A 21,067-nucleotide genomic window follows, 5' to 3' on the forward strand; every position below is an offset into this window, starting at 1 on the left:
TAATGTTAGTAGCGAATAAATAATAATAATCAGAAAGACAAAGATTGGTTCGCTGTCTTTAATTCCAACTATATGCACTAAATCTTTCCCACGTTGCAATGTGTCAGATTGCCATTTAGTACACAAACACCACTAAAGGTAGTTGTAAAATTGTCACTATCCTTCATCTCCTTCAGCTATAATTTTTTCCCAAAACTATTCCATTCAGGGAATCGCTTAGAAAGAAACAAACTGAAAATGAAGCATCTGTTAGCAAACAGGAAAAGGATGAAGAACTTCAAGAGAGTGAGGCAAGTCCAGCTGGAGTGAAATGTGCCCTTCCTAAAACAGAAGAAGAAGCAGCTGTCATTGTTCAGAGCAATTACAGAGGCTACAGAGTCCGTAAAAATATAAAGGAGCAGTGCAGAAAAATAGCAGAGGAGGAATTATCTGCTGTGGAATTCCTTGAAGCACAACTGCAGCCAGCTCAAAATGATATACTGGAAGAAGCAGCGAACGATGAGACTCAAGATGAAGCTGATGCTGTTACTGACAGCAAGTGCTCTGGGTACAGTGACACAAGTAATCTACAGAAGCAACAAAAATCATCTACTGAAGGAAAGAAAGCTTCTGTGAAGCAGAACCTTGCATTAGAACATGTTAGTGAAGGTGAAGAACAGGCCTCTTGGGAAGAGTTGTCCAGCAAATCTTCTGTCAAAATCATAGCTGAACCTAGTCCCCAGAAAGAGCAAGATAATCAAGACAAACTCAGTGCAGATGGCCAAAATCAAGAATCTGCTGTGGTCCAGCCCAGGACTGACAGGGATGTTGAAAGAAATCACCTGAAACATGAAGTAATGATGCCTACAGAATGTGAAGGAATTATAAGAAAAGAGTCACTAAGAGGCTCAGGGAAACAAGTTGAGGTAGAAAAACAAGGTTCAGAAGACAAAGAGAAGGCAGCAGTAGTTATTCAGAGCAGTTACCGGGGTTACAGAAGGAGGGGACAACTCAGGAAAGAAGGGAAACTACCTTGTAAAAGTCAAGAGAAAATCATAAAGGAGCCAACAGATGCTGTACATGTTCAAAATAATGATCCCCAAACAACAAAAGATAGGGAAAGCACTGATACGGAGGTTGAAGACCCTAAGATACTGAAGGGAGGTTCAGAGAAAGAGGCTTGTGATTTGGCAGCCTTTTCGCGGCAGGTAAGAAGCCTATATGCTATGTATGTTGAGCATAATACTCTGAGCAATGACAGAATGGCAGTTATTTTCCTGGCTTCAGTGGCATCAAGGTTTTGCTCCCTAAACTAAGACTGAAATTTTTTAATGAGTGTTCTATAAAAATGTGTGTTTTGGGCTTCTCTTTTTGGGAAGGACGGAAAGACAAAATTAGAGCACTGATAAAAATGGTGTTAGTTTTAACCTGGTTTAGCTTAAATGCAAAAACTTTGCCTTTGTTGAAATGTGCATTTACCAAGCAAGACTCTTAATTTAGTAAACTTGTGAAATGTCTATAGCTGAAACTAAAAGTGGCGTGCCAATGTCAAGGAATCACACACATGCAGAGAAGTATGCCTACAGCTGTAGAACCTATTTTGCATCATCAAGGCACTGTCTGCTCACACGTGTAAACAAACATGAAGTAGCTTCAGGACTGGGCTGCATGTTTTATTTTGTCTGTTTCTTCTTTTTTAAGGGAATGGGGAGGTAAATGTGGTAGGGGCCTACACTGCAGTAGGTGGAGAAATACCTTTTAAATTCATTCTATAGTCCACAATTTTACATTTGATTACCTTGGGACATGTATACTTATTTATATAATAATGTAAAATCCTGTGTTATATTTTTCAGATATCAAAATTATCTGAAGACTACTTAGCATTGCAGCAAAAATTGAATGAAATGATATTGTCACATCAGCTGAAACCCGTCATGCTGTCCAAAGATAAGCAAGCTAACGGCCAACTTCCTTCTCATGTTTGTCAGTCAGGTAATGTTGAACCTTACTGTTAGCAGAATTTTCATTTGTAAACAGGACTGTGAAGAAGCAACTCCTAGTTGTGTTTTTAAAGGCTGGGGAACTAGTAGGTGAGTTAGCTCTGGCTTTTGGATAACTCAGGCTGTACATTTTTGTACTAAGCTCCATATCAGTACATGTCTGGAATACATTCCAAAGAAATATCCAAGCCTGGTTGGGATTTATGTATTTACTATTTTTCCTGGTATTTTGTTTTAGTGCTGCTTAAGATTGGTGGATGAATCATTGTGAGACCTAGACATAGCATCTCTAGGAATACTTTTATTTGCTAAAAGTTGCACATTGGCTCTTTTTTACTCATATGTTGCTCAATTGTGTGTGCTAGTGATACTGTGTCAAACTATTTACCAATGTTTGTCACATACATACTAAGTAAAGTTTTAGCTATCTACAGATGCAATTGAGGCTATCAAAACTTGTAACTCCTACCTATGTTGGTGGGTATATTCTTAAAATTGAAAGTAAAGTTTTATTAATAAATTGGCATCCATTTAACTCGCACATTTAAGAGGACGTTACCCCTGAAAATACACCTCAGAGTTATTTACATTCTAATTAACATGGGCTGTAGGGGTTCCAAAAATGCAGACACACTTGGGGCAGACTATGTGGCAGTGGGAAGGAGTACTGGAAGAATAAAGATGAAAGACATGGGATTCGGAGCATGCAGATTGTTAAGACCTGTGCCCTGCAGAGAGGTGCCACAAAGAGCTGACTGAGCTGCTCAAGCCTCTTCAGTTGGAATAGATCTAACAGAGGATTTCTTCAGCCTGTGTCTTGGGCTGCAGAAGTGGAGGAAGATGAGGGCAAATGACTGGGTGTGTCTCCATTTCTGCAGGGATGCTTGCTTCTGCCAAGCCATGCCACTGCACTTGCCTCTTCACATCTGGGATTAGATCCAGGACTGTCCCTCACTACCCAGAGCTAATTGTACTATTTTCACTAGAACACTGAGGATTCAGTTATCACATATGCTGAAACTGCTTTCTGTTCCATGGCTACATTGAAGAGATCCTAAAAGTACTTCATCCCCACTTTGCAGTCGTCTCAAATGGGCAAGCTGCTAAAATGAGGGCTGGTTGTTTACAAAAGCTAAACCTCAATGTAAACTGTCTGCTGGTAGATAATCTAAGTAGTTCAGCCTGTATCCAAGACTGAAGTCTGCAAGAAGAAACAAATACGAAATGGAAAATTAAGTGCCATGATCTTTCAAAGACAGGACAATGTTTCTGATTGTCATTAATGAGTTTGTACTGAGTTGCCTATTAAATATTGCTGATTTTTGACAGGATAAACCTGAGGAATTAAAAATGCATCCTTTGGAAAATAACTCTTGATTCTTAAACATGTTCCTACAGAAGCTAGAGAAAAGAGTTGCATAGAGGGGAGGGGAATACACAAATCCCTGTTTTATTAGTTAAACATTTCATTACTTACACAAGTGAATCAGGTGAAAATGTACCAGTACATTCATGCCATGTGCAAAATGGTGCAAAGTCTACCCTTCACATCACTGTAAATTGAAGTACCTCTACAGGAAGCAAAAGGATGGCAGGGTTTATCACCTGTGCATGCAACCCTGCTTCACTTGCTTTTATCTCTGAAAATGTCCCACTGCTTTAAACCTCTGTGGTGTCATAATACAGTGGTTTTCCAATGGTGAAGTGTGTCAAAGTGCTGTGTTGTATCCTTTTGAACACTGGCATGAAAAAGGTCATATGTTTCTTTGAACCAAGTCAAAATACTTTTTAAGACAGCACAGAAACAGTTGTTGAGTTGCACAAGAGACCAGGTCTTTGGCCCCATTTTAATAAACAAAAATAAATAAGATTTTTTTTTTTTACAAGGTAATGTTATGTGGTCTTAGCAAAAGGAGGATTTATTTTCTTTGGTTTCTCCTGACAAATGTGTTTGTGTGACATAACAGTATTTAGCTTTCTCATGCATGAGGCAAAACCTGTAAGAAAACGCTGATGAATTACAAGCTCCTCTTTTTCTATCTTATGGGTGCAAAAATTGAATGTTTGCTGTTTTGACTAATTGCCTTTTACAGAAAATGTCAGCAATAGCAATCATAACTTCAAAACAGTAGGAAGCATCAAAAAGAGGAGTCCTGAATGCTCATATTCATATAGATTAAAACATACGATGTGGTCAAGGTATGCTCACTTCAAGATGGCTCATGCAGAATTTTAACTGATTTTTTTTTTTTCCAAAATAAATATGATGGGCACATGCTTTCAGTTTTGATTAAATTGCTGCAGGTTGGCATGTGGACAAGGTGAGTACAGATCCCAGAAGGAGTTACTCTTTTCAAAGCTGAATGCATTTAAAATTAAATAGGGGGTGCTGTTTGACTAAGAAGCAGTGACTGAACTCACTACAGAGAAATGGGCCACTAAAGCACGGGCCATCTAAAGTTGTCCTACCAGAACTTAAACACTGGAAAGCATAAGTTGTCCCCTTCCATCTCAAACCAGAGTAGCCCTTCCAGCCTGTATACTGCTAGTCACTGAATGTTCTGCTCCAGTAAATCAAACCACCCCAAAACCAGTCCTCTTCCAGTTCTTGACAGAACTCTTGTTTCCAATCCTTCTGTAGCCAACTATCCCTTGATACAAGAGGTAGTATTTATACTTTGAGCTGGGTCTGGCTCCATGAGCTTTCTTGCCCAGGTGGTCTGAGCTGGGCAGCTGTAGTCTGTGTTTGCTGTGTTCTGCTGTTGACCCAAGTAAATTATACAACTTGTGTGCCTACTCCTGATAAATATAACGAAGGTGACTTTTGCCAGACATCGAACTTCAAAAAAGCGTGAAGGAAGGCCAGCTGGGTTCTAGTTAAGTGCTGTGTTCTGCCAGCCTTCCTGACCATGATGTGACATTTCACTCTGCAACACCATAGACACCAGGCTCAGCCGCTCAGCTAGGGTGTGAATTGATGGCAGCAGGGACCTGAGCCTTGATTTCACACATCCCCACAGCCATATTTGTAACTTCTAACCAGTCCACTGAAAGACCTTTCTTGGTGGAATGGTGAAATGAACTTTCTTCATTTGAGCATAACTCTCTCAACAGGAAAACTGATTCCTTTCCAGCTATGACCAATGCACATGATATTGAAGTAAGAGAATACACTGAAGTAATTCCCCAGCTTGCTTGTAAGCTGGTTGGAACCTAAGCATTATAGAGCTCAGTTACATAGCTGCATTGTCTTAAGTAGATGTTTATTATAACAAACATGATCTAACTAGATGTGGAGACCATTTAAGTAAAAATATGCCGGTGTTCAATTAATTTAGGTTGTACTGCCTACAGCACAGGGGTTATTAGCATTCTGGGTATTGTACTTTCTTCCTCTATGCGATATAGTGAGATACCTCAAGTTTTTCATTTTATGTAGTTAATGTACTGCAGACTGTCATGCTACAGTGAAGCAAGTAGACATGGTGAGTGATCCACTGTCCATTAAACAGGGAGGAGCCTTCCTGTCTTCTTGCCTACATTATGTGTTACAGTAGTTTATACACACATTTACAGAAAGATAGGCTTTTACTGCAGGTTTCCCTTTAGGACTACATTTGCTGGCCTACACTTACAAAGGCAAGGATTGTTGAGCTTTAGGTGTTCTTTAAATCATCTAGTATTTACCTATTTGTAATTACTTTGGTCATTTACATATATTTACACTTTTTTCTCAGCTTCACTAGTTTTATATGTCATTTTACAGCTATAACACAAGAATTGTATTTTATAGCTGTATGCCAGATAGTAATACTTGTCTGCATTAATCTGCGGGTAGATGGCCATTGTTCCATTTGAGACTTTACCAGCTCCTCTGATAAAATATTTTATTACGTTGCTACCCACAGAAGGGGAGGAACTGTGGGATGGCTGGATAGCGTACTGCGACAAATGTTCACATTTTCAAAACTGTTTATTTTAATAAAAATGCAGAGCCTGCAGCTTAAAGAACATGTGAGCACAAAGGTTAAATGAATCTTAAATCCACAAGGTTAAGTTGTTCTTTAGTGAATTTATTTGTATTTATAAAGATGCATAAAGCAAGCTGCACAAGGTTCCTGGAATAAACAATATTCCCTGTGGCATGAATTTCTGAGTAGGTTATATTTGCTTGCTAAACGCTTTCAGCTAAACATAATGGCTGCATCCCAGGACTGAACCTTTGGACTGATAGTGATCCTTGGGTTACTGTGGTGCCAGACTAGATGCACAAATAGCCGCTGTCAAGTTTTTTGAGGTCAAAGCCTGAAGTGAGGGGAATTTGATTATTATAAGAGCAAATTTTCTTTTTTCTGCGGGTGAATAATGGTGCCCATCCTTCTAAATATTAAATGATAGTTCAAGTACAAAATCCCAGGAAGAGAACTTTCTATATTTAGAATTAAATTCACATGGTACAAGTAACTCTGGTGCAGCTGAGGACCTCTTCAGCTACATGAAGTAGTGAGACAGGCAGGATTTTCATCTAGGATTCCTCCTGCTGTAGGCTGCTGCAGCACTATTTATGGGTGTTTCATGGGCAGCCTTTGCAAACAGAAGGGAGCCTTTGTAGCAGTGGGTGAGGATAGCAGTATTCACTGGCGATCTTTCTTCTTTACAAGTGAGTGGCCAGCCAGGGAGCACTGAGGCATGGGACTGGAGAAAAGTGGGGTCATCAAGCACTTCTGCACTATGGTTGTTCTCAGCTACTGGAGTAGCCCTTTGACACCACACAGCTGGGATGTATAAATTCTGTGTTGGGAGTCAGTCAGATCCGTGGCAGAGCATAAGATTTGGGAGAGTACAAAAATGGAGTACAGCCATTTTCCTTAAACATTCTCTCTTAAATAGCAATAATCCCAGGTCACCAGAAATTAGAGTATTAGTGTCAGCCAGAGACTGAAACTGCTTGCCTCACTGGGGCTAGCAGGATTTAGGCATGAGAGATTCAACACTCTTAACTCCTGCTGTATGCAGTTGGAAAGTTCTTAGTCTCTTGCAGTTCATATTGTAGGTCTGTGCTAGAATAATCCTCTTTCTTCCAGATTGCTAAAGATTTGCACTCATCAACCATAATTTCCAAATCTGGCTGTGGTAAACAATCCATGAATAAACAATACCTAAAAATTACTAACCGGAATGTTTAAGAACAATGCTTTTTTATGTGCAAATCCCAAACTTGAGTAACTACATCCTCACACTGTGTACAATTAGGACAGTAAAAAGAGATGCACATAAATGTTGTAAACAGTAACCCCTGTTAACTTCTCATTATCAGGTCCTGGAATTCCAGTTCCTACATTTGCATTTTTCTGATTACCTCCAAGCTCCTCTACAAAACCCATACAATTACTGCTCTTACTGTTGGTTTTCTTCCTGCTTTATTCTGAGCCTGGCTTTATACTTCTGTCCCTGTACGATACAGCGCTGAATCAAACATGTAACATTTCACTAAAATGACCTGAAGACAGGTTTATCTGTTTCTCCAGGTGACCCAATAAATAGAGACCTTTCATCACTTAGATGCCACTTAGATGCTTATCACAACTGTAACCACACTATTTCTCCAGTTTTCAGTATAAGATCTGTTGTAAGTCATACATTAATTTACATTAGCATCCATGGATGTTGATTCCTTGAGATTGTTGTCTTCCAAGCTTATCACTGTATGTCAGAATGTGCAGACACAGTTCAACCAAAAGGGCTGTTGATACTGACTCATCTTTATTCAAGCATATCTTGCTCATACTTGGATGTTTCAAGCACAGGCCTTTGTGGTGGTGTTCATGATACACATATATTAAATGAGTTGGTCCTAAATGTCATTGTCCCTTCCCTTATTTTTTCAGTGTATTTGGAGCTTTCAGTGAGGGCTGAGTATGCAAGTAGTTATACCTTGTAACTGAACACCATAGAGTCAAAAGGTGTGCATGCAGCTGTCATGATTTAGGCCCAGCTGGGAACTAAACACCATGCATCTGCTTGCTTACTCCTCCCACCCAGTGGGATGGGGAGGAAGAGTTGGAAAAAGAAGTAAAACTTCTGGGTTGAGATAAGGACAGTTTAATAACTAAAATAAACCAAAATACATCCACAATAAAAATAATAAATAATAATTTAAATAATAATAATAATAATAGTGATAGTAGTGAAAAGGTATATTACAAAAAGAGAGAAATAAAAGTGGAAAAAAAGTGATGCACAATGCAGTTGTTCACCACCCGCTAACCAATAACTGGACAGTCCTTAAGCAGCAATCCCCCTAGTTTATATACTGATCTTGACATTCTGTGGTATTGACTATCCCTTTGGCTAGCTTGGTCAGCTGCCCTGGCAGCTAGGTTCCCTCCCAGCTTCTTGTATACCGGCTCGCTGGCAGAGCATGGAAAACTGAAAAAATGCTTAACTGATGATAGTGCTACTTAGCGACAACTAAAATGTCAGTGTGTTATCAGCATTATTCCCACACTAAGTCCAAAACACATGGTACCAGCTACTAAAAAGGAATAATTAATTCAATTCCAACTAAAACTGGGACAGCAACTTAGGTAGGAACCTTTACGGTAATCTTAAATGAGCTTACTGAGATACTGATAGGAATAAGGAATTTTCCTTACATTTGGTAAACCTTCTTTAACGTTACCTGGCAGACACACTATTCACATGCCTTCGCTGACCTTTAACTCTGTAATTCATTCATTCTCATGGAGAATGACCTTAACTTTTATTAAACTTTTCATCATCACTTGATCAAATGTATGTTTTGACAGTCTACTTCAGGTCTGCTTCAGGTTTGGGCAGGAGAGAGATTTAACTTTCTTGGCACGGGTTTCAGCATGGCTGACATTTGCTGCTGAGGTTCAAAAGCAAAGCATCCAGGTCATGAAAGCAAAACCGCTTTCTTTTAACTGAGTACTGACTGCATGCACTGGGGCAGTTGAGGAAAATCCTTCCTTTCAACTTGTTGTTCAACCTGTCTTCCTCTTGGTAAAACCTTTAGAAAGGAATGTCTGTGTAGCATCAAATGTTTTTGTTTCGTTTCTCCTATGCATTGCTTCTAAGGCATGTGTCGCAGCACTGGCAGCATCTGTTCAGGTAGGTACAACTGCAGGGCAGGGGCTGGCTGCAGAGCACAGTCCTTCAGTCCAGCCCCTTAGCTGTGTTGATGACTAACTGGGATGTAACCTTAAGCAAGTCTTGGTGTGTCTTGCTTTGCACATCTTATTTACCCTGCTAGTAGGATAGGAATGACAGTGCCAACCTGACATTTCTAAAGTGCTTTGACACTTACTGTTTTGAATGGGTTTCATATCGATGTTGTAACATACTATTAGAATGTTTGCTAGATAGAAATCAGGCCAGATCTTCTTAGAGATAGTTGAAGTCTTAAGTTAAAATAGACTATAACATGTTTTACTATGGAGAGACTGGGCTTCAGTAAAAACCTTTTCTTTGTAATGGACTCCAGCAGCAACATAATTGGCCCATTAATAAGTGAATTATTTTACTTCTCCTTTTGCTTCATTGCTTACTGCAGAAAGGTATAGGCCATCTGGAAAACAAGCACATCAAACTCACCATTTATCAGGCTTGGGTATTTAATTTGCCTTCTACCTTTAATTCTACTAAATAAATGATTTCTGGAATTATCAGCAACTAATAAAAAAACAAATTTTACTTGGTGCAGTGAGTTATCCAATACAAGCAACTACTACATCAGCTGTATTTCAGTAGCAATGAACGCGCAAATCTAAGTGCATAAGGAAATCATAGGTTCGCTTGCTGGTGAAACAAAGAAAATGAAACCCATAAAACTATTTTTTACTTACTGTGTAATTTGGAGACAAAACTCAGAATTGCATTTTCATCCCTCTATGTAATTTTAAAAAAGAACGATGAAGGTCCAAGCTTAGAAGGCTGCCTGCCCCAACATGGTATTTCTGTTCCCTCAGTTCTTTTGCATAGCTCATACCTATGTACAATGCACGAGCTGAGATGAAAAGCTGCTTTTTACTGAAACCCTTACCATTGTCAAAATGATGGGTTTTGAATGTGAGAAGAGTCTTCTTTGCAGAGCACATACACAAGAAGTATACAAGTAATTTCAGTTGGAATAATTGTAATCTAGAATATGATAATGCTTTATGTGTTTGACAGTGATGAATTAAATAATGTAACAGCATACATAGCGATGAATTCTTAGGGGACAATAAAAAATCTTTAGCTATTATGACAGCCTTTTCCTTGGGATTTTCCTAAAGCTCCCAGTTTGGCTTCATTTTCCTTTTCCAGATTTTCATGTAGTCATGATCTTTGACACAGTTTTTGAAAATGCCCTACAGATTTCTATTCAACTACACTGAATTTTAAGGGTTCTGTTTAAGGTATTGTTTCTAGTTTAGGTTCCTGTTGTGTTGAAAAGTAAAATAGGGAAGATATGCCTCTACTCTTCCGCAAATGGAAATTTGGATAACTCCAGGTGGCCCATTTGAAATGCAGCAAGGTAACAGCAGCCCACATAAGAGCACAATCAAGCATGCTATACCTATTCAAATCAAATAATGTAATTTATATTTAATACAGGTTACTGACATGAATTTATTAAATATAAAGTTCATTGTTTAACATGAATTATCTGTACCCTGGCTTAGAAAAACACCTTTGTTCTCTTAAGTGCAAAATGTTAAAATGTTAAGATACTTGTTCATTCATTACATGAGAAGCAATCTGCATTTCAGATAAGAAACTAAAACAATAAATGTAATCATTATCCAACTACAGTTTAAATTAACATTATTTGTTTTGGCTCCTCTGTATAGCCATGACCTTTACAAGCCTTTATTTATCACACATAACAAAAAACTTGAACAGCTAATTTTGCAGGAGTCAACACAGATGTATTACTGATCATTTCTCATTTTAAATGATTGTGCTACCTCCTTAATTAAAAAGATGTCTGACATACATGGGAGAGTTTTTATCATGTAAAAGGATTTCTGATGGTCATTAGAGAACAACATACATTCCTCCTTCTAAGAGTCAATCACATGTAGTTAGCATATCTGGGTTATGGAATTAAAGTAATTTTGTGTGAAAAAGAATCAGATCAGCAGAACACACTTCAGTAATTCATTGGGAGCTAGATCCTCATTCCACCCTCACACTATATTCATTTATATGATGTTTTCTCTCATGGTCTGTCCCCTGAATACTTCTGTGATGGGACAAGGACAATATAATACCTCACTGGATAATGCAGTATACCTGGACATGTAGCTCACTGTGCCTAAACTTTGTGCTGTGACTTCATTCATCACCCTGTATGTATCCCTATTACCCATCTCTGTCATCGGTGTTTTGCTGCTGGGCAACGGTCTCCTCCTTCTTCATGGAGGAATTGGCGTAGCCCCCTGTTAACTTAAATGGAAGGTGATTATGCTCACTGTGCTACACATTTGTGGTCCCTCAGCCCCCCAGAGTCAGTTCTGTGGTCTCCCAAGAATAAAGCATTAAACCTTGCACTCTGTGTTGACTCTATGACAGTCTACTAACTGCTAGCAGCCCTATATCCTAGCACTGTCAGAATTGCATTTAGATTTTTAACACGCAAATATCCAAGACATTTTTCTAGTTCCCCATGTGCCAGCCACTGTATTTCACAAATCATTTTCTAAGTCTTGAGTTTGGAGACTGACAGAGGACAGCAGTTCCATTTTGTGTTAAAATCTTCATTTTGTTTCCGTTAGAATGAAAGCATTTTTTTTGCATGTTTGCAGAAAATGTAAAAATAGAGACCAGAAATTGAGTACACTAAACTAGATTATACTGGATGCAATGGACATGGTCACACTCTGTTGCCCTGAGGTACATGATTTTGCTTGTATAGCCTCAGCAGGAGATCCTGAGGAAAATCTACACCATGATAATGTAGAGGACCAACCTCTGAATCAGAGGTCTAATGCTAGTCCTCTCATTCAGCACCTTAATGATTGACTTGAGTCTGAAAAAAATATCATCGCCACTGCCCAGGTCCCTGTTATGAGATGGTAGCCTTCCAGTAGCCATTAACCCTTCAGGGCCCTTTTCTGAATGTGGAGCATCAGCCCTTTTCAGAAGACTGTGCCAGGCAGACTACTGGGCTATTCCAGCCTGACATTCATTATGTGGCATGTGTCTCTGTAGGTAGTTGGGACTCAAATGGATAAACCCATTCTCCTTTCCAGTCTGGTGATACAAACGTCCCAAACAGTTGCTTTCTTAACTTACTGCAAGCAGTAAAAGTGGCTACATGGATTTTTTTGCTCTTTGGTGAAATTTTCTCCTGTTTTTACAAAAGATTCCCATTCTGTGAAAAAATAAGCATTGCTATCTTCTGCTTTTTTACAGTTGCAGCCAAAGTAGAAGACTCTCGCCCAATGCAGAGACCCCCAAGGAGGCCACGGAAACCCAAGACATTAAATAATCCAGAAGACTCCACCTACTACACTCTAATACATGTGAGTTTAGCATGATTTTGTGGGCTAAAACTGCCAGCTGATTCCCACCTAAACTTTAATTGCCCAATTCCCTATATTCCTTTCTAATGCAGCATAAAAGCTGTGTCCTGCTGAAAAGGAAGCAGGCCACAAACATTACATTTCAAACTAGACTTGAAATTGAGGTTCACAGTTACCCTGATTGGGGACCTAGGTCAGGCCAATTTTTACTTTTGTATGTAAACATACGTACATTCGTTATATGCGTAAGCAGCATTTGCACTAGCAGTACCCAAATGAAGTGCCTGGTCTCTGTAGTTTCTGTGTAAGTCATGGGAGAGAAACAGGTTCGGAGAGCTATTCTGAGTGTCTAAATTAGTGCTTGATCTTGCAGAGAGAGCAAATACTAAATAGGCTTTATTAGTATGCACACTGCAACTTCCTTTACAAATGTGTCAGATTGTGATTATGAAGGAATTGGCAAATACCAGCAGCTCAGGAGACTAATGGATTTGAGTGTCTCTATATATAGCCTTTGGTCCAAGTTCAGATACCAAGTGCTGCTTTCCACTCGACTTCAGTGCCCTTAAATATAGAAAAAAAAGGCAAGAAAGTAAGCAGAATGAGAGAAAATGTAAAAGCAGCTCAGAATGCGGTTCCAACAAAAAAGCAATTAAACTCATTTGCTCGAGGTGCCTGTATCTTAGTGACCTATTTTAACAGCCGGTGAGAGCCCAGCTAATAAACTAACCGTAGCAATTGCTTCTCCTTTCAACAGAAGGTGTCACCAGGGCCTTCAGGGACAGTTGTGTCTGGCATACCAAAAAAGACAAATACGACTGGTTTATTATTGAGGCTTTGAAATAACACAGCTTTGAACAATGATACTCTGAAAAGAAATTATATTCTTAAAAATAAATTCACATGTAAGAATAAGGTTTGTTTTGTGAAAGTAGGATTGGTGAGATAAAGGATTGAAATGAAAGGCATGACACTGAATTCTGTATTAGGACAGTTCTGAGGAGAAGGGTAATTCTGAAGTAAATGCATATTTAGAAAGTCAAGACTATACAGTCAGGAACATAGTATTTTCTGAAAGCTAATCTGTTACATGACCAGCTCCATATCAGGAAACAGCCCTTACATCAGTGCAAACAAAAATTGCAGTAATGCCAAGGGATTTTTAAATTAATTTGTAGCAGCAGTTTTTCAAGGTCTTATTATTACCTTCAATTAGTGGTATTTTTCAAGAAGGTGTGAAAAAGAGAATCCTGTCTTCCCAACATTAAGTTCACTGGTAAGGGAAAGGTTCAGCATAAATATCTATACACTGAAGCTTAGAAAGGAGACCTACTAGTTCTTAAATTCTTAGAACTTGGGTAAGTCATTGAGCTCTAACTTGAGATACCTAAGGGTAGTCAGTTTTCCCAGCTATCATGGATTTTCTACCTTATTAAAAATCTCTGTGACCTGCAGGTATTCACAGATTATTTGCGCTCAGATCCCTTGAAAGTGAAGGCACACAATATGAGTGTATTTTTTGAAAAAATTTATCTTCTGCAAAACCAGTTATTTCTCTCACGTCATGTTACAGATATTAATTAGACACCCTCTGTTCTCACTCATCTCCTTGCATATCAAATGAGCTAAAGGGGGACACAGGTATAAATGAAGCCTGACAACAGCCCATTGTTCATACAAGCCAGTAAAAGTGTGGGGTTTTGACATATTTCTTTAAATCAGACTGTCATTTTGAAATTGTCTTGTCCATTTGCCTGCATACTGAAGTCCAGCGTGATTTCTGATTCTCAGTGACTTTACAATCACTAATTCTAGTAAGTTTTCACTCATTTGCAAGAAACACAATTAAGACTACCTGCACTTTAAAATATTGCTTTTGAAGTGTGATGCATTAGATGCTGCAACACAGCATTGTTTTGGCTGTAGGGACAGAAGTCTATTAGAGATAAGAAATAATTCACATTTGCTGTGAATCTTCTCTGCATTTCTAGATGTCTTCTGTCTTAAAGGTGCTTTTGCCACCTTGTATACTGCTTTTTAAATGGGTCTTTGTCCATTTTATTCTACTAAAACCTGTGACAAGACTGCATTGACATTAATGAGAATAGGATTATGCCTGTTCCCATTGCATTGTCTGTATTCATGGAAATTCTCATGGCATCACCGTAAATTTGCCTCAGTGAGCTAGTGTTGTCAACTTCATTAAAACGACTATAGATACTTGAAAGTTTTATATCTTCTTTGTTCTGATTGTAATTACTTTAGCTTTTTTTCACAGTATGGCAACTGAAATTTGGGAGTTACAGTGGGATTTACAATGCTAACCCCATTCTCAGTCTCAGAGATTCTGAAAAGAGATTTTTCTGGGGCACTTGCTCAGCAAATTAGATTCTCTATATTTTCTTTCAACAAAAAATACACAACGGTCTCCTACCGAACATATTGATGAATTGTATCTTTGCATAAGCTTTCCTGTTAGTATTTTTTTAATTACTTTGTATTTTCTTAGAAATCAATACAAGACGAAAAACGGAAACCAAGAAAAGAAAGGTAATTTTTTTCATTCTCTCACTATTGTTGTTTTAGTACTCTAGAAATAGCTGTACTTCACCCAGGAGAATAAATCATTTTAAAAATCATAGTAATTTGGTGATTCATAGGAAGGCCATCATATACAAAGTTAAAATATGCAATTTTCAATTACAAAAATCCATTATAGAATTCACTCATTCAGTTTTACTATAGCATGGCCCTTTACCATGGCAACATGCGCGTAATAATAAGTTAAGATAAGGTCCACATCAAAGATAGTTCTGACACAGAAAATAATTGAAAGTGCTTAAAATTCCAGTCAAAACAAATGAACGACCAGTTCTTTTTTGTTAGCAAAAGTACAAAGTGTGCTAAAATTCTCTCCTAAAAATATATGACTGTTTGGAAATAGATCATTAAAAAAAAAAAACCACAACAAAACAACCAGTAATTATTAATAACAGATAAAGAAGAGTAGCCCTTGAAATTTTGACCAGAAATCTTTTCCTCACAATGGAACTAACCTATTTTGATGGATCTCTGCAGAAATAAAGCAAGCAATAGATACATTCTTCCCTTCTGTATCTTAGATCCTTACGTGTGCTGTAGACCTGGTTCACAGCTCCTAACATACGTCATAGCTTTATTTTATTTGTGTTTCTATACTGAAGATTTTTTGCTGCCCCCAGTGACATTGCTATGGTACCGTAGCATGCATGCTATGGTAGCCTGGTCAGAGAAGCAAGATGAAAGGGCTCTTAGCACTATCCTGAGCTGAGGTTGCAGAATACAAACCCTGTAGCTAAAATATGTATCTTAAAGGAAGTTTCATAACATTATGTACATGTAATATGTGCTCACAGCATCTGGCTTCATTCAGCCACAGTTTAAATTGCACTTGATTATGACACTGCTTAAAGGATTCACTTAATGTCCACATCCCCCATGTCTAGTCTATTACAGCTTTTTCTGATGTCATTTGGATCCTGAAAAAATGTCACACCTATTGTCTTCTATTTAGCCAGAAAAAAAAAAAATAAATTGTGTTTTCTCTCCTTTGGACTCAGGTTTCAGTCATCTTAAATCTAGTTAATCAGTGCCACAACTGCATCTTCTTTCGTGTGCCAACTGTATTAGTAGAACATAGCAACTGAAAATGATGAGTTATTTCTGGTTTCTACCAATGTGAGAATTAAAATCTGAACTTCTTTTTTTAGGTTGCTTTTAGGATATTTTTTTTTCCCCAGCCATTCTAAACTGGATGTTGGGAAGGTTTTTTTCTGTAGATATAATACCCTGAATATCATTCATCTAACAAAATAAGGGGCATCTGCATTATTGACACCGATACCTGAACTAGTTTCTTTAGAACTCTCTTTCTGTACTCAGATAAAAAAATAATCATCTTTAGGAAAATGATTCATCTCTTCCTCAGAGATACCTAAAATAGGTCACATGAATTATACCATAAAAATGCCTCTCTGTTGAGTATAATGGCAAACCCAATTTTTTTCAGTCATATATGTCTGCTTTATGAACATAGAAAGTATTTAGCATTTCAGATTTCTTAGCATCTGCATTCACTATGAGCAGTCACATTTCAGAGACTGATTTCTTGTGCTTATATATGTATATTTTTCCTTAGATCCTCAACACATTAACACAACCAATAATGATATTTGCTCGCCTTTTTTCTGAATGTCGAAAATAATATTGAAAAGTGAAACTGTTAACTTAGTGTACTTATTTATTGACAGTCTGAGCAAAGTGCTAGATTTAGATATCTACTACCAAGAAATTTCATCTACTGATTCCACCTCAAGGGACAGCAGTTCTACCGCAAGAAAGAGGAGACACCCAGCTGAGCGCAGGACTTCAGTTTTAAGAGCTACTGAGAGGTAATTCATACAAAACAATAAAAGGAAAAAATAAATGTTGTATATCCTTGTTGAGATATTCAAAAGATTCATAAAAAGATACACTTTCAAATTAGACATAAATCTATTTTTTTATTCATGGAATCTTGCCAAGTTAAACTGTAAAATGTATAGCTGAAAATTTCCCATCTTTATGCAGCAGCAGGACAAACGCTAGTGTGATTGGTGTTCAGCCTACCTGCTAGTTTTTGGCCTCCCAAGTGCCAGATGAGATCCTACTGTAAATCTCTGATCTAAAATCAAATAAGGCTAAAGCAGTACCTAAAAATTGTATTTCTGATCAGTTAGGTTTTAAATAGGGTGAATGCATGTCGGACTTTCTGCCTGCTTTCTGCAGATAAGACACCAGCTTGACTTCCTCCTTTTCCCCTGTCCTGTAGCAGTATATGTGCTTATAGCCTGTGATGGACTCCACCAAGGTGGACAGCCAGGAGAAAAACCCAAAAGGGAGGATTTGCTCAATCGCCTCTCTTCCCACATAGACTTCATGGAGGGTGACCTCTGCTGGGCTAAGGGAATTCATATTCTCCCTTGTGCCATGCACCCACACTGCATGTGCAGACACATATTTATGTCTTGATATACCTGTATCTTCTCATGTCTTCATATATGTAAGAAAAACTTGGAAAATATCTCGATCAAAGGCTTAAGGAAAACACTAAGCTTGGGATGATCGCTGAATTTGAATATGTGTCCATAGTAGTAAAGAAAATGTCTGTAGAACGTTTTGTGCCCCTTAGGTATTTTATTTTTGTCATTTTTTTCAGGTAGGATCTAAATTAGTTTTAGGAAGGTGTTGTGAAGGCATGGAATTAAAATAATAATATTAGGGAATTACCATATAGTTTACATCCCTTGGAAGATGTTGCATTTCTAGGGTGGTTAATTACACCAAATCTGTCACCTGAGGTCTGGTTTAGATGAATGAGAATTTTGCCACTGAGCTTAGTAAAAGAAATTTCCTGCCTTTGTGTGCTGTTCTGATTGCATCCTAATTAGCCATAGTGAAAAAAATCTGTGTAACTTTTAAATTTACACTCTTACCTCTGAGGGCAGATGAATGCAATTAATAAACATTTCTGTACTTAGGTATATCTCGAATGGGGTCACCTGGATCTAAAGACTATACAGACATTTTTCAATCTACAGAAGTGAAGCACTGAGTATTTTTTATTTGGCAACTTACCTTCAACGCTGATGTAGTACCAGTGGTGGGGTACCCCTCTGATTTTTGTAATTATTTCAGAGTAATATACTTTTTAAATAACGTGAGTTTTATTTTTAATCTTGCTCCATGGTAACACCTGGTGACAGGTGACCATTTCTGCTTCCAAAATGCATCTTGTCTTCAGAAAAAAAAAAATGAGATGGACACTTAGAGTGAGCTCCACAGGCAGGTTAAAAACAAAGCAAACATATTTATGACAGCTGAAAATCTGGTTCAGTAACCATCAGCAAACGCTATTGCAAAGCACCCCTATGTTCTCAACGTTTTCATGTCCTCTTATTTGTCCCCTTCATAGAAGAACATGTTGTTCTTCTGTGTTCATCTGCTTTTAGTATATAATGTGTTTATTCCGAGGTGCCTGCTTTATGCAGCACAGGAAGAGGCCTAGCAAAGTCAGTTAATTTTTTTCTTTCTCCTTTTATTTTCTCCCCCGAGGGTGGAGGTTAAGCAGTCGATTAGGAGTGTTTGCCAAGGTAAATGTTTTGACTTTAATTTCTGAAACACTTCTGTGCTTAATCCTTAGGTCGAGGGTTGCAGAAAGCCCCCTGGAAGAGAGTAAAACCGAAGATAATCCCTATGACTACAGACGACTGCTGCGGAAGACCTCACAGCGCCGGCGCCTTATCCAGCAGTTCTAGCTGCTGCTGCTGCTGTTCCTGCTGCCATTTGGCTTTTATTAGCATAATCTTTTTTATCATTTTATACCATGTGCTTCCTTTTTTTTAAAAAAAATCTCCAATGTTTCAAGTTTACAACGTGTGTGTTCATGTGAATATGAATTATTGTGGTTTACAGCCCAACACCGTTGCAAAGGGACACTGTCAGTCGCGTATCATATACTTTAAAAAAATCTAATATAAAAATCAGCTTTCTTTTGGATACCACTGCTACATCTTAAAATTATTAGACATTAAGCAGCTTATATCTAGTTTACTTAAGGCATATTTCTTTCTTATTTGCATTTCATCAGTCTCATCCAATTAAAATAGATCATTCAGTTTATAGTTCCCTAGTTAATCTTTCAAATTCCCATAGGCACCTTCAGAAAACCTTAGTTATTGTTTCTAATAAATTGTTTTATGGGAAAAAAAAATTACAGGAGCACCATAGGCAAATTTCTGCTCATTTTAAGTTTACTATGCCTAAATTCTGGGATGAACTGTCTGTGGCGAATGCCCCTCTAATGAAAACAAACATAAATGATTAATTGGATAGCATGTTATGGCAGTTTATTTCATTATTGACTTTACTGTAAAGCTAGTAGCCAGTTTTAAAGGTCAATAATGTGTGTATAATCTTTATGTTGAAGATGTCCATTTATGGGAAGTATATCCAGCCCTCTCCTCTGCCTCTGAGCTTTGTGACTAAGTGATGAACTTTTAAATCGTGTTTGCTTTGTTCTTCTTTGCATTAGATTTTGAGGAATCTTAATCTCTGGGGTGCCAAGAAAGGAAACGCTTTCTGGTTGATTGCGGCCTAAATGTAACGATCATTCTTAAATCAGTTCCACTAGAAATTAAGTGGAAATAAAAGCAGTGGCCACTGTGTTAAAATTTTCCTCCGATTCCTTATTCAAAAGACCTTATTTCACAGAAACCACACAGATAATTGCTGCATTTCCTTTCAGGATTCATAATTGCATGTTCCCAGCTGCAAAGCAAGAGAAGGCAGATTTCCTGATGCCAGTATAAAGGCCTGATCCTGCTCCCTTGCTTCAGCTCTTCTAAATACTATGACTGGCAGCAGGGAGCCACAGGGGTTGGGTTTTTGTCTGTTTCCCCCACACACTTGGCCCTTTCCCCAGAGACAGGTAACCATTGCTTCCTGATCTTTTAACTAGTTATAAGGCTGTGCAAGGAATTAAAATTTGCTGCAGTGTAAAATTTGCAATACATTGTCTAAATTTTGAACTCTGTTTTAAAGTTGCTTTCTCATGTATTACTAAAATGGTAAATAAAAACAAGGCAGTGATATGGTTGGCCGTGTCTGAATTACACCCAGAACTGACGAAATATTGTGGACTCGGGCACAAGCGAGCAAGGTGGGGAAGAGCTCACAGCAGTCTCTCGCTGTGGAAAGCCGGAGTTGTCATCTGTGTTTCCTTAAAGCCAGTGCGTTCTGGAAACTGGAGCAGACCTGGAACTTCACACAAAGGGATGCTAGGCTGGTTTTCTTTTACTTTCCCACCAGGCCAGCGTTTTTAAAAGAAGCAGCCATTTCCGTGTGATTTCACGGAGGGGGCACAGTCCTAGTAACCATGTGGGTTTGTGCAGAAAGCGGAGGGGGATGCCCTCGGCTGACCGCAGCCTGGGAGCCCCCAGGGCCTGCCTGAGTGCTTCTGTCGGCAGGGCCTAGCCCTGGCCTGGCAGGGCCGAGCCCGCCTCCCTCCGAAGGTTTCAAGCCCTAACCTTCTGGGCGGGAGGAGAGGCAGCCAGGGCAAGGATGTGCTCCGGCGGGGAACCAGCCGGGGAGGAGGGGCAAGTTTGGTTGCCTTCAGAAACGACGTCGGGGAGGAAAAGGGGAGCGGGTCTTTTCCTCCTCATCCTGTCTCATCTCCGAGACCTGCTGCCTCCCACGGGGCTGAAGCGAAGAAGGCGGCTCCGACGGGGTCTCCATCCCCAGGGACTGCGGGAAGACCCCGGCACCGGCCCGGGGATGCCAGGAGAGATGCCGGGGCAGGCAGGCGCAGGAGCCAGGGGCCGCCCCCAGGCCGCCGCGGCCTCGCGCAGGATTCCTCCCGCAGGATTCCTCCAGCCAGCTCCGCGGGAGCGCAGCCGGGACGGCTTTGCCCAGTCCGGCAGCGGATGGGGGAGCGGGAGCAGCCGCAGCCCCGGCCGCGGCCCCAGTCCATCA

General features: G+C 39.1%; 1 protein-coding gene across 12 annotated transcripts in view; it reads left to right on the plus strand.

Moving 5' to 3' along the window:
* Positions 1 to 20,181, plus strand: part of MYO3A (myosin IIIA) — a 135,428-nt gene extending 115,247 nt beyond the window's left edge. For 11 of the 12 annotated variants that reach the window (XM_026841630.1, XM_026841626.1, XM_026841633.1 and 8 more), the window contains 6 exons: positions 209 to 1,187; positions 1,836 to 1,974; positions 12,408 to 12,517; positions 15,027 to 15,067; positions 16,807 to 16,947; positions 18,738 to 20,181. In XM_026841630.1, coding sequence (XP_026697431.1) covers positions 209 to 1,187; positions 1,836 to 1,974; positions 12,408 to 12,517; positions 15,027 to 15,067; positions 16,807 to 16,947; positions 18,738 to 18,852 — 1,525 coding nt within the window. In that variant the 3' untranslated portion in view covers positions 18,853 to 20,181. The remainder of the gene's footprint in view (positions 1 to 208; positions 1,188 to 1,835; positions 1,975 to 12,407; positions 12,518 to 15,026; positions 15,068 to 16,806; positions 16,948 to 18,737) is intronic. The other variant, XM_026841634.1, reaches the window with a different exon arrangement.
* The last annotated feature ends 886 nt before the right edge of the window (positions 20,182 to 21,067 follow it).

Source organism: Athene cunicularia (assembly GCF_003259725.1).
Source record: "Athene cunicularia isolate RWA chromosome 2 unlocalized genomic scaffold, athCun1 chr2_part1, whole genome shotgun sequence".
Lineage (NCBI taxonomy): Eukaryota > Metazoa > Chordata > Aves > Strigiformes > Strigidae > Athene > Athene cunicularia.